Source organism: Pseudorasbora parva, chromosome 21 (genome assembly GCF_024679245.1).
Source record: "Pseudorasbora parva isolate DD20220531a chromosome 21, ASM2467924v1, whole genome shotgun sequence".
Taxonomy (NCBI): domain Eukaryota; kingdom Metazoa; phylum Chordata; class Actinopteri; order Cypriniformes; family Gobionidae; genus Pseudorasbora; species Pseudorasbora parva.
Window position 1 is genome coordinate 36,262,889 of NC_090192.1, and position 14,881 is coordinate 36,277,769.

Below are 14,881 nucleotides of genomic sequence, written 5' to 3' on the forward strand. Positions count from 1 at the left end.
TAACTTTGATGTCAAGCTTTATCGTTTGAGCACTGTGCTTATTTGCAAATATAAAAAGCGAGAGCAAAGTGCAGAGCTGTAAGCAAGAATGTCTGAACAGTAGCTAAGTAGGAAGCAGCTAGTACGTCAACTCCAGTTTCTATCCAGCCTCTTATGAAGACTTAAGAACCACTACCACATTTTCTCTATCATGTTCACAACTTGCTCATTGTTTATTCCTTAAATTAAGATGTTAACTAATTACTTGGGCAGTCACCGCTGATAACAGATCACTGAACTTTAAAGTAGACATGTATTTTGTGTGAAGCTGCTTTGGAACTATATGTATTGTGAAAAGAGCTATACAAATTGTTTAGTTAGTTAGTTTAGAAGTTTAGTGTCAGGACAGATCTTATAATACTCATCTCTCCACTTCACTGTTTTGTCATTATGAAAGTAATTGTTAAAATAACATGATACCTATAACCTAAGGTGCATTGTTATATCAACCTATTCAATATGGAGATTCATTTATCACTCATTGAATTGATGATTTCAATGAATCCTATAGTTTCTCTAGATTTGGGGGAAATTTAAACATGGGATCCAGCTGGGAATCTCTGAAAGAGCTCTTAGCCATCTGCGTACTGACCCTTCCCTCAGATCTGTGTTAATGAAAACGTCTTTCATTGTCCTTGAGCACTGACAGATGTTGGTATTCTTCGCATGCTAAATATTGTGTGTGTGTGTGTGTGTGTGTGTGTGTGTGTGTGTGTGTGTGTGTGTTTGTTTTTATTACCTTGTGGGGACCGCGACCTGACAGCACACTCACCTTGTGGGGTCCCAAAAAACGTGTGGGGCCATCTTGCTGGACCCCACAAGTATTATCATTGAAATGAATAAAAAATGCTTTGCTGATGTGTCTAGTGCAGAAACTGAGTTTGGCCCACAAGTGATGAAAAAAATTTATGTGTGTTTAAGTGTGCTAAGATTTTGCTCAGTACTGCCCCCTAAACTAGCTTAATGGTATTGCACCCTCACACACTTACACACACTATAAGCCAATGAAAGGCGCGCTTGTTTGTCACGTGGGTCAGTACCAAGACAACGGCATACGGTACATCTTTTGAAGTGACGTGAAGTGTCGTGATGACAACGGTGGATGACGCTTACAGGATAGGAGAGTTTGGAACGTTCCACGAGGGAAAAATGTCTTCGCGGGATTTTTGAATATAAGGTAATTTACCGAATGACATGTCTTTACACCTATGCTATAAATAAATAAGAGAGCTATAACCCAGATTACTTAAAAAACATTTGTAGTAACTTCCGTATTTTGTGATAGAAAGTATATAGAACTAGCTGCTAGTCAACGACACATGATCCAGCAGTCAGCCTGCCATAATGGCCTTGCTAGTTCAGCAACTGTTATTATCTTAGCCACCATAGATATGTTAACGTTAGCCACTAGCTAAAATAGATAGATGCACTATTATGATGATAGATGCACTTTTATGATGGATAGATGCATTTTTATGATGATAGATGCACTTTTATGATGGATAGATGCACTTTTATGATGATAGATGCACTTTTATGATGATAGATGCACTTTTATGATGATAGATGCACTTTTATGATGGATAGATGCATTTTTATGATGATAGATGCACTTTTATGATGATAGATGCACTTTTATGTAGTGCTTAGTACTTAGTAGCCACCATAGATATGGTAAAGTTAGCCACTAACGACTGTTAGCTAAAATACAGGGATGCAAACAGCATTTCGGCGCATCCCGCTTTTTTTAACGTCAGTTTGGGGTGACTAGTGTGTATGGAGCTAGAAATATGATTTATTTTATTTTTCTGTTTACCTCTATACTTTTGTATGTTATGTATGGCTAATCACATGTGATTTATACTCTTTTTGCAAAAAAAAAAAAGTTTAAAAAAAGCTAGAAATATGACAATGATCTGAATTTGAATTGTATAAATCTGAATTATTGGCAAGTGTAATCTAACAAAATTGAATACCGGTATTATATTGCATTTTACATAATACTGAATTTGAATTTTTTTAAATGTTGAATATAGAACATTTGAAATTGAACACATCTGAAATGTTTTTATGTCAAAATTGTATAGACATGTATTTTCAAACAGCAGATATTTTGTACTGAATTAATAGACTGCAAATATTCAGTTTTTGAAAATACAGATTCAAGATTTCAGATGAAGAAGAAATTCAGATCATCAAATTTAATGTTCTAAAATTCAAACCGCAGAAAATCAGATGTATTTACACATTCAAATCTACCCATCAAAATTAAATAGCATTTACAAAAATTCAGAACAATTATTTCAATTTAATTAGTAAAAATACCTGATTTGTATAAGTGATCAGCCCCTTAGAGTATTTTAAAATTGGTGCAATGAGTCACTTTCTAGATCAAACGCCATTCTAATTGTTTATTTATTTTTTTAAAGCTTGTTCCAGACAAATGGACAAGCATTAATGTCAATCCCTTTATTATACATAATATAATATACATTATTCTGATTATTGCAGAGGTCTTTAAACAGTGGTACAGAGAAAAAAAGATGTTTTTAGAAAAACATTTGGGTGATTTGAGGATGATCATTCTATGAGTCCTATCAGATTAAATGCTTTATTTGCGCAAAACTCATATTTAACGAGTTCTTTGTCAACAGGTTTGAAGTAATTGCCCTGACTAGCAGATGCACAAGGTAAGTAAGGTTCAACTAGCCATATTGAGTATACTGTCTTTTTGCATTCTTTTGAGTAACTTAACTTTGCTAAAAAAAAGTATTTTTATTCTTGTAAAATGATAACTCGTAGTGAGAATCAATCTCAAACTTACACAATGGAGTTGCGTAAAGTTCCTGGAATATCTAATTTGGTCTGACAGAGTTATGTTGGACATGTGTTCCTGATATAATAAAATCTCCACAAATTTAGTTTTTTGGTGTATCACATGTAATTGTGTTAACAATTCATTATAGCCTAATTAGTGCAATTAAATTATATTCGGCACAGGGGGATGTCACGATGAGGAGGTTGCGACTAAAGCCAGAAGGTGTAGCACTGCAACATGTGCGCAGTGCCACAGACAATGCATCTTTTTTGGAGGCACGACACATAAATCCAATAAAAGGCAAGTTTAACATGGAATGTTTTACAAAATATGTTCAATTTACCACAATTCTGGATTATTTATGTATATTTTTGTTCAATGAATTTAGATTTTCTTTACTGTCAATAACAGTGATTACACAGTGCTCTTGCATTCTTGCCACATCAAATGTGATATCTTTATGTATTTTATGTTGCTAGGTCGTGGTGTGTTTGCCGTGTCCCCATTTCAAAGAGGGGATTTTGTTGTCGAATACAGAGGAGAAGTCATTGACTCCACTGAATCTCAAGCTAGGAGGAAGAAGTATCATCCATCACAGGCAGTTTTTATGTTTGACTTCTACTGGCAGGGCAAACAATGGTGGTAAGAATTTAGTCAGCATTCAAACAGGTTACTTTTTTAATAGCATACATGCAACCTTTAATAACAATCCACTATATAACTATGAATATATAAGGGATGTCAATTTACACAAATTCCCATGATCTATCGTCGTTTAAATTAACGATCAATTAATCGATTAATCGTTAACCTTATTACTGAAATATGCGTCTACAGCAGTGGCTTATAGCCGACAGCATGACAGGATGTGCAATGCTGCTCAAAACGCCATGTTCACCAAATGAATGAGAAGGATTTTTTTTTATCTAAACAAAGTGCTATGGGATTGTAAAACTAGTCGATGTGATTTTATAATTTAATTAAATGACTTATTTAATAACCAAATACAACACGAACGCCGCCTCAGATCTGTTATTCAGATTGTGTGGACGCACTGCCAAGAACAACATGCTGAAGCGTCACCTAAACCCAATTCATTCAAAACTATTTATTAAAATATTGTTTTCATAAATGTTATGTAATGTGACAGTCCCAATCATAGTTATTATTAGTCGTGCGTTGCTGTTTGAACAGCGCGAGCTGAAGCCGATGCGCTGAATCAACGCTGGTAAGTTACACTGAGCTTGCTAGCACGTTATTTAACTCAACAAAAAGCTTCCTATATGAGATTAATCAGATTTATATTAAGTTAACAAAATATTACAAATTCTATATCTTCACAAAATGATGCGAATGCACAAGTGAACTTGAATTGAGTTGCTGATATTCATATTCAGAATGGGAGACGCGCTCTAGGAACAACGCTCTGAACACGGCACCTAAACCCAATGACTTTACAACCATTTATTAAAACAGTGTTCTCATTTCTGGTATATAATATGACAGTCCCAATCATCGTTATTATGCATTGCTCTGTATGCGCTAAAGCCGAAGCACTGAATGAAAACCGGTAGCCGTACGTTACACTGAGGCCATTTGCTAGTACGTTTTATTTCGCTGAAAGAAACGCATCCTATATGAATGATCACATATATACAAAATAAATGTAATATTACAAATTACTTTTGCACAATCTGATGCGAATGCACAAGTGAACTTGAACTTGAACTTGAAGTTACATGCACAAGGTCAGAATGCATGGCTCATGTTGTGCATGCGCTCTTCCTGGATCAATGCAATGAAACACACGGCAAATAAACCCAAATACTTAACAATCACAATGTTTTATTACAATAGTGTTCTCATTAATGTTGTGTAATATGACAGTCCCAATCATAGTCATTATTAGTGCTGTTGAAGCTGAATGCTGATGCTGATCACCGCCACGCTTTTACTATCGCTCACCTCTAACATTAATTATTAACCAAATGCATCCTTATGAGATAAATCAGCTATAGATAGGCCTGACAAAATAAACACAATATTACAACTTACATTTGCACAAAACAAAAGGCTGCGAATGCACATCGCTTCATTTCCCCTCCCATTTCGTGGTTGAGCCGCATGCACACGCATGACCCTGCTTAATCGATGATCGATAAGTCTTATCGATTAAATGTCTTATCGACAATTAATCGATCATCGATTAATCGTTGACATCCCTACTATATATATATATATATATATATATTAGGGGTGTAACGGTACACAAAATTCACGGTTCGGTTCGATACGATACACTGGTGTCACGATTCGGTACGGTTCGGTATGTTTTAGATACATCAAAAAGAAAAAATTGGCAGAAATTACCTTTTTTATTATTTTTTTATTAAAACTAACAAAGTATGATTTTTTTTTGTATGATTTTACCCATCTTCTATGTAGTTACAGGAATAAGACATTAGCTCTTTACATTAGCGTGTGCGGTGCGTGTTGCGTTGCGTATGCGTTGCAGGAGCCCCACACCCTATAGTGCTTTACATATGCTGCGTTTGCAGTCCGCAGCTGATCCGCTGTTGCACACCACACACACAGCATTTATTCATTATTTTTTATTTAAAATCCAAAAGTTTTTACTGAACATGCCTCGTCAGAATTCCAATTATCTTTGTTTACTCTTTAATAGAAGTCAGGTTACGTAGCCTAGGCTACTACATTTAAACAACATTTTATTAAATTCATTTATTCATATTTATATACTTTAGATTTAGCTCACACAAGTGGCAAAACATTTAAACATAGTTTATAGCCTTAAATCACAAACATTTTAAATTAGAAACTTACAATAGTCTATTCAAAAACAGCCGACTCTCGTCTTTTCTTTCGTTTTTACACCCTTTTAAAAGAAATCCTGCAGCAGGTCAAAAAGAACTTTGCTTTTCACCTCCAAGAAAGTACGAGTGCTATCCATTATGGCACATTTTTTTAACCTAAATGCCAGGTAAGGTGTCGTTTTGTTGCTTTACTTGAGAAAAAAAAAAGCCATGTGTTGACTTTGAAACAAGAGTATATTTTAAATGAGATGCATCTGTGGTGAAATTACTAGATTTTCGCGTCAGTACATGTTTATTTTAATGCGAACAATGTTCTACCACTTTAATGCAGCAACGCAGCGCAGCAAAAAATAGACTCGGTACGAAAACGATCCGTGCACTGCTGCAGACGCAACGCTCCTGGAACGGACTGACGGACCGCATCCGCGTGCAGTGTGAAAGCTGTCATCCGTTAACATGGGTACGGAAAAAAATACGCACCGCACGCGCACTGCAGACGGAGTATGTGTGAAACGGGCGTTAGGTCTCATATCCGCGGCTATAAATGGACCACTCGCCGCGGTGATGTCTTTTGCCATTTGAATAAGTTGGAAATGTCTGTCTAAATACTGCGGGGATAGTTTGTGGGATAGTTTGTGGCTGTTTCTCCTTTTTATCGTCTTGTTGTCGGCTTTGATTGACATGACATGAATTATTCCCGCTGCTGTACCATCAGCAAATGCGACATACCGTTGTTTTTTAATCCATCAATCTTGCCAACACCATCATAGCTTACCAAGAATCCAAAGTTCACCCAAACACCAGACCTGTTGGTTATTGGAGGATCTTCTATTTTTGGTTTGTTAAACGCAATAGCCATTTTGCCACGAGCATTCAGAGCGTAGCCTACTGAGTAAGCGAGCACCTGACTGAGCAGTCTAAAACATATTTGGTGTTTTTTTTTTTCCTTTCACTTCGGCGGTGTCAGGGGCATTGCCTGTTATGTCGTTTTGGTTATTGTTGAACGCATGTTATTATATTTCACACACTTTTTTTATTTTTCCAAGTCTAATTAATTAGTCCGAGAACCGTTCGGTACATAATGCGTACCGCGTACCGAACCGAAAGCCTCGTACCGAACGGTTCAATACGAATACGCGTATCGTTACACCCCTAATATATATATATATATATATATATATAATAACAACAACAATGCAATAAGAATGCCCTGGGCAGATGCATTGATACTAGAAACTACGATCACAATTCCGCAATTGGCTAGTGGCAAGGCAACGTAATGACTTCATACAATTAAAAAAGCCACCTGGCAAAAAAACTTGACAAATTACACAAACCCATTTCCCTTCAGTCGGTTGCTTTTGAACTTAACAGGTCCTTCTCCCTCTCACTGGTCTGTGTGTTCCGGGGCCTTTGAATTTACAAAATAAGCACTGCTATCAATCCCACAAGAAATCCAGGATTTGATTTAACCACACAGTCATGTGACCTTGATCTCAAGCTTATGTTGAGCTATAGAAAGGCCTTTATATTATTTTAGGTCCTGAAAATTATTTATATTTATCATTTGTTTTTGGCTTCTTTTAGCATTGATGCTTCTGTGGAAAATGGATCATTGGGGAGGCTGGTCAATGATGACCATGTTAAGCCTAACTGCCGGATGAAAAAAATTGTTGCAGATGGAAAGCCACATCTAGTCCTGTTTGCTTTAAAAAACATAGAGAGAGGAGATGAACTCACATATGATTATGGAGGAAGTGATTGGCCTTGGAGGGTAAGGTATACTATATTACGTGTGGGTTAAAAAAAATGTTCCTTACAATTTTGTCATCTTTTCCTTTGTAATATAAAAACAGGCACTAACTTTCCTAGCAGAGTTGGATAACAATTGGTTGCTTGAGCAATGATTAAAGAATTGACTGTAATCCATGTTTTAGGTTGATAAAAACCGCAAAAAGAAACAGGTGGAAAGTTCTGACAGAACGGAGGTACAAGACACTGCTGAGGTTTCCCCTTTAATTCTGAAGGTGAGTCTCTTTAAAATGTTACGTTCCTATTCATTTTGTTCTCTGGTCTACCCTGGTCTACCCTTGTGGGGTCCAGGTATCAATTCTAGAAATCCTCAATCTCTATTCATTTTGTCAATGTAACTAAAAACATTCCTTTCAATTGGAGTCTCTTTTGGTAGCGACAGATTTCTTCCACCACTTGGTCATATGTTGGTGTATAAGCACATGTTCATACACACGTAAACTGGTCTACCCTTGTGGGGTCCAGATATCATATGTTGGTGTATAAGCACATGTTCATACACACGTAAACTGGTCTACCCTTGTGGGGTCCAGATATCATATGTTGGTGTATAAGCACATGTTCATACACACGTAAACTGGTCTACCCTTGTGGGGTCCAGATATCATATGTTGGTGTATAAGCACATGTTCATACACACGTAAACTGGTCTACACTTGTGGGGTCCAGATATCAATTTGGCTGAGAAGTCTTGAATCTAGACTGTTCAAAATCAATGCATTGAATTGAATTCTTTTGATGATTAAACATGGGATTTTGCACATGAATTCGGTCGTGTGTTTTAATGAGTACAAACAGTGTTGTTCATGAGTTTATTGCTGTAGGGTTTGTATTCACAATTATTAAATGTATTTGTTACAGGTTGATGGTGGACATTCTACTAATGACGCCTTTATGAACCGCAACAAGTAACGGGTGGAAAGTTCTGACAGAACGGAGGTACAAGACACTGCTGAGGTTTCCCCTTTAATTCTGAAGGTGAGTCTCTTTAAAATGTTACGTTCCTATTCATTTTGTTCTCTGGTCTACCCTGGTCTACCCTTGTGGGGTCCAGGTATCAATTCTAGAAATCCTCAATCTCTATTCATTTTGTCAATGTAACTAAAAACATTCCTTTTAATTGGAGTCTCTTTTGGTAGCGACAGATTTCTTCCACCTCTTGGTCATATGTTGGTGTATAAGCACATGTTCATACACACGTAAACTGGTCTACCCTTGTGGGGTCCAGATATCATATGTTGGTGTATAAGCACATGTTCATACACACGTAAACTGGTCTACCCTTGTGGGGTCCAGATATCATATGTTGGTGTATAAGCACATGTTCATACACACGTAAACTGGTCTACCCTTGTGGGGTCCAGGTATCAATTCTAGAAATCCTCAATCTCTATTCATTTTGTCAATGTAACAAAAAACATTCCTTTTAATTGGAGTCTCTTTTGGTAATGACAGATTTCTTCCACCACTTGGTCATATGTTGGTGTATAAGCACATGTTCATACACACGTAAACTGGTCTACCCTTGTGGGGTCCAGATATCATATGTTGGTGTATAAGCACATGTTCATACACACGTAAACTGGTCTACCCTTGTGGGGTCCAGGTATCAATTCTAGAAATCCTCAATCTCTATTCATTTTGTCAATGTAACAAAAAACATTCCTTTTAATTGGAGTCTCTTTTGGTAATGACAGATTTCTTCCACCACTTGGTCATATGTTGGTGTATAAGCACATGTTCATACACACGTAAACTGGTCTACCCTTGTGGGGTCCAGATATCAATTTGGCTGAGAAGTCTTGAATCTAGACTGTTCAAAATCAATGCATTGAATTGAATTCTTTTGATGATTAAACATGGGATTTTGCACATGAATTCGGTCGTGTGTTTTAATAAGTACAAACAGTGTTGTTCATGAGTTTATTGCTGTAGGGTTTGTATTCACAATTATTAAATGTATTTGTTACAGGTTGATGGTGGACATTCTACTAATGACGCCTTTATAAAACGCAACAAGTAACGGGTGGAAAGTTCTGACAGAACGGAGGGACAAGACACTGCTGAGGTTTCCCCTTTAATTCTGAAGGTGAGTCTCTTAAAAATGTTACGTTCCTATTCATTTTGTCAATGTAACTAAAAACATTCCTTTTAATTGGAGTCTCTTTTGGTAGCGACAGATTTCTTCCACCACTTGGTCATATGTTGGTGTATAAGCACATGTTCATACACACGTAAACTGGTCTACCCTTGTGGGGTCCAGGTATCAATTCTAGAAATCCTCAATCTCTATTCATTTTGTCAATGTAACAAAAAACATTCCTTTTAATTGGAGTCTCTTTTGGTAATGACAGATTTCTTCCACCACTTGGTCATATGTTGGTGTATAAGCACATGTTCATACACACGTAAACTGGTCTACCCTTGTGGGGTCCAGATATCAATTTGGCTGAGAAGTCTTGAATCTAGACTGTTCAAAATCAATGCATTGAATTGAATTCTTTTGATGATTAAACATGGGATTTTGCACATGAATTCGGTCGTGTGTTTTAATAAGTACAAACAGTGTTGTTCATGAGTTTATTGCTGTAGGGTTTGTATTCACAATTATTAAATGTATTTGTTACAGGTTGATGGTGGACATTCTACTAATGACGCCTTTATAAAACGCAACAAGTAACGGGTGGAAAGTTCTGACAGAACGGAGGTACAAGACACTGCTGAGGTTTCCCCTTTAATTCTGAAGGTGAGTCTCTTTAAAATGTTACGTTCCTATTCATTTTGTTCTCTGGTCTACCCTGGTCTACCCTTGTGGGGTCCAGGTATCAATTCTAGAAATCCTCAATCTCTATTCATTTTGTCAATGTAACTAAAAACATTCCTTTCAATTGGAGTCTCTTTTGGTAGCGACAGATTTCTTCCACCACTTGGTCATATGTTGGTGTATAAGCACATGTTCATACACACGTAAACTGGTCTACCCTTGTGGGGTCCAGATATCATATGTTGGTGTATAAGCACATGTTCATACACACGTAAACTGGTCTACCCTTGTGGGGTCCAGATATCATATGTTGGTGTATAAGCACATGTTCATACACACGTAAACTGGTCTACACTTGTGGGGTCCAGATATCAATTTGGCTGAGAAGTCTTGAATCTAGACTGTTCAAAATCAATGCATTGAATTGAATTCTTTTGATGATTAAACATGGGATTTTGCACATGAATTCGGTCGTGTGTTTTAATGAGTACAAACAGTGTTGTTCATGAGTTTATTGCTGTAGGGTTTGTATTCACAATTATTAAATGTATTTGTTACAGGTTGATGGTGGACATTCTACTAATGACGCCTTTATGAACCGCAACAAGTAACGGGTGGAAAGTTCTGACAGAACGGAGGTACAAGACACTGCTGAGGTTTCCCCTTTAATTCTGAAGGTGAGTCTCTTTAAAATGTTACGTTCCTATTCATTTTGTTCTCTGGTCTACCCTGGTCTACCCTTGTGGGGTCCAGGTATCAATTCTAGAAATCCTCAATCTCTATTCATTTTGTCAATGTAACTAAAAACATTCCTTTTAATTGGAGTCTCTTTTGGTAGCGACAGATTTCTTCCACCTCTTGGTCATATGTTGGTGTATAAGCACATGTTCATACACACGTAAACTGGTCTACCCTTGTGGGGTCCAGATATCATATGTTGGTGTATAAGCACATGTTCATACACACGTAAACTGGTCTACCCTTGTGGGGTCCAGATATCATATGTTGGTGTATAAGCACATGTTCATACACACGTAAACTGGTCTACCCTTGTGGGGTCCAGGTATCAATTCTAGAAATCCTCAATCTCTATTCATTTTGTCAATGTAACAAAAAACATTCCTTTTAATTGGAGTCTCTTTTGGTAATGACAGATTTCTTCCACCACTTGGTCATATGTTGGTGTATAAGCACATGTTCATACACACGTAAACTGGTCTACCCTTGTGGGGTCCAGATATCATATGTTGGTGTATAAGCACATGTTCATACACACGTAAACTGGTCTACCCTTGTGGGGTCCAGGTATCAATTCTAGAAATCCTCAATCTCTATTCATTTTGTCAATGTAACAAAAAACATTCCTTTTAATTGGAGTCTCTTTTGGTAATGACAGATTTCTTCCACCACTTGGTCATATGTTGGTGTATAAGCACATGTTCATACACACGTAAACTGGTCTACCCTTGTGGGGTCCAGATATCAATTTGGCTGAGAAGTCTTGAATCTAGACTGTTCAAAATCAATGCATTGAATTGAATTCTTTTGATGATTAAACATGGGATTTTGCACATGAATTCGGTCGTGTGTTTTAATAAGTACAAACAGTGTTGTTCATGAGTTTATTGCTGTAGGGTTTGTATTCACAATTATTAAATGTATTTGTTACAGGTTGATGGTGGACATTCTACTAATGACGCCTTTATAAAACGCAACAAGTAACGGGTGGAAAGTTCTGACAGAACGGAGGGACAAGACACTGCTGAGGTTTCCCCTTTAATTCTGAAGGTGAGTCTCTTAAAAATGTTACGTTCCTATTCATTTTGTCAATGTAACTAAAAACATTCCTTTTAATTGGAGTCTCTTTTGGTAGCGACAGATTTCTTCCACCACTTGGTCATATGTTGGTGTATAAGCACATGTTCATACACACGTAAACTGGTCTACCCTTGTGGGGTCCAGGTATCAATTCTAGAAATCCTCAATCTCTATTCATTTTGTCAATGTAACAAAAAACATTCCTTTTAATTGGAGTCTCTTTTGGTAATGACAGATTTCTTCCACCACTTGGTCATATGTTGGTGTATAAGCACATGTTCATACACACGTAAACTGGTCTACCCTTGTGGGGTCCAGATATCAATTTGGCTGAGAAGTCTTGAATCTAGACTGTTCAAAATCAATGCATTGAATTGAATTCTTTTGATGATTAAACATGGGATTTTGCACATGAATTCGGTCGTGTGTTTTAATAAGTACAAACAGTGTTGTTCATGAGTTTATTGCTGTAGGGTTTGTATTCACAATTATTAAATGTATTTGTTACAGGTTGATGGTGGACATTCTACTAATGACGCCTTTATAAAACGCAACAAGTAACGGGTGGAAAGTTCTGACAGAACGGAGGGACAAGACACTGCTGAGGTTTCCCCTTTAATTCTGAAGGTGAGTCTCTTAAAAATGTTACGTTCCTATTCATTTTGTCAATGTAACTAAAAACATTCCTTTTAATTGGAGTCTCTTTTGGTAGCGACAGATTTCTTCCACCTCTTGGTCATATGTTGGTGTATAAGCACATGTTCATACACACGTAAACTGGTCTACCCTTGTGGGGTCCAGATATCATATGTTGGTGTATAAGCACATGTTCATACACACGTAAACTGGTCTACACTTGTGGGGTCCAGATATCAATTTGGCTGAGAAGTCTTGAATCTAGACTGTTCAAAATCAATGCATTGAATTGAATTCTTTTGATGATTAAACATGGGATTTTGCACATGAATTCGGTCGTGTGTTTTAATGAGTACAAACAGTGTTGTTCATGAGTTTATTGCTGTAGGGTTTGTATTCACAATTATTAAATGTATTTGTTACAGGTTGATGGTGGACATTCTACTAATGACGCCTTTATGAACCGCGACAAGGAACGGGTGGAAAGTTCTGACAGAACGGAGGGACAAGACACTGCTGAGGTTCCCCCTTTAATTCTGAAGGTGAGCCTCTTAAAAATGTTACGTTCCTATTCATTTTGTTCTCATAATTTGAGAAAAAGTATTTGAATTGTCTCTTTTAGTATTGCCCAAAACAGATTTCTTCCATCACTTGGTCATATGTTGGTGTATAAGCACATGTTCATACACACGTAAACTGGTCTACCCTTGTGGGGTCCAGATATCAATTTGGCTGAGAAGTCTTGAATCTAGACTGTTCAAAATCAATGCATTGAATTGAATTCTTTTGATGATTAAACATGGGATTTTGCACATGAATTCGGTCGTGTGTTTTAATAAGTACAAACAGTGTTGTTCATGAGTTTATTGCTGTAGGGTTTGTATTCACAATTATTAAATGTATTTGTTACAGGTTGATGGTGGACATTCTACTAATGACGCCTTTATAAAACGCAACAAGTAACGGGTGGAAAGTTCTGACAGAACGGAGGGACAAGACACTGCTGAGGTTTCCCCTTTAATTCTGAAGGTGAGTCTCTTAAAAATGTTACGTTCCTATTCATTTTGTTCTCGTAATTTGAGAAAAAGTATTTGAATTGTCTCTTAGTATTGCCCAAAACAGATTTCTTCCACCACTTGGTCATATGTTGGTGTATAAGCACATGTTCATACACACGTAAACTGGTCCTCCCTTGTGGGGTCCAGGTATCAATTCTAGAAATCCTCAATCTCTATTCATTTTGTCAATGTAACTAAAAACATTCCTTTTAATTGGAGTCTCTTTTGGTAATGACAGATTTCTTCCACCACTTGGTCATATGTTGGTGTATAAGCACATGTTCATACACACGTAAACTGGTCTACCCTTGTGGGGTCCAGATATCATATGTTGGTGTATAAGCACATGTTCATACACACGTAAACTGGTCTACACTTGTGGGGTCCAGATATCAATTTGGCTGAGAAGTCTTGAATCTAGACTGTTCAAAATCAATGCATTGAATTGAATTCTTTTGATGATTAAACATGGGATTTTGCACATGAATTCGGTCGTGTGTTTTAATAAGTACAAACAGTGTTGTTCATGAGTTTATTGCTGTAGGGTTTGTATTCACAATTATTAAATGTATTTGTTACAGGTTGATGGTGGACATTCTACTAATGACGCCTTTATAAAACGCAACAAGTAACGGGTGGAAAGTTCTGACAGAACGGAGGGACAAGACACTGCTGAGGTTCCCCCTTTAATTCTGAAGGTGAGTCTCTTAAAAATGTTACGTTCCTATTCATTTTGTTCTCGTAATTTGAGAAAAAGTATTTGAATTGTCTCTTAGTATTGCCCAAAACAGATTTCTTCCACCTCTTGGTCATATGTTGGTGTATAAGCACATGTTCATACACACGTAAACTGGTCTACCCTTGTGGGGTCCAGATATCATATGTTGGTGTATAAGCACATGTTCATACACACGTAAACTGGTCTACCCTTGTGGGGTCCAGGTATCAATTCTAGAAATCCTCAATCTCTATTCATTTTGTCAATGTAACAAAAAACATTCCTTTTAATTGGAGTCTCTTTTGGTAATGACAGATTTCTTCCACCTCTTGGTCATATGTTGGTGTATAAGCACATGTTCATACACACGTAAACTGGTCTACC

At 37.0% G+C, this 14,881-nt stretch overlaps 1 protein-coding gene across 2 annotated transcripts; it reads left to right on the plus strand.

Moving 5' to 3' along the window:
* The first annotated feature begins 729 nt into the window (after nt 1-729).
* Nucleotides 730-10,236, plus strand: LOC137056204 (N-lysine methyltransferase KMT5A-A-like). Of its 2 annotated transcripts, XM_067430202.1 has the most exons (9): nt 730-1,216; nt 2,694-2,729; nt 3,040-3,157; nt 3,337-3,499; nt 7,279-7,465; nt 7,629-7,718; nt 8,365-8,481; nt 9,476-9,592; nt 10,133-10,236. In XM_067430202.1, the coding sequence occupies exons 2-7, from the start codon at nt 2,721-2,723 to the stop codon at nt 8,413-8,415; spliced, it is 618 nt and encodes a 205-aa protein (XP_067286303.1). In that variant the 5' UTR covers nt 730-1,216; nt 2,694-2,720; the 3' UTR covers nt 8,416-8,481; nt 9,476-9,592; nt 10,133-10,236. The 2 variants fall into 2 exon arrangements, with proteins under 2 accessions (XP_067286303.1, XP_067286304.1); XM_067430203.1 differs by lacking the exon at nt 8,365-8,481 and having other exon boundaries at nt 10,133-10,228.
* Nucleotides 10,237-14,881: the final 4,645 nt, after the last annotated feature.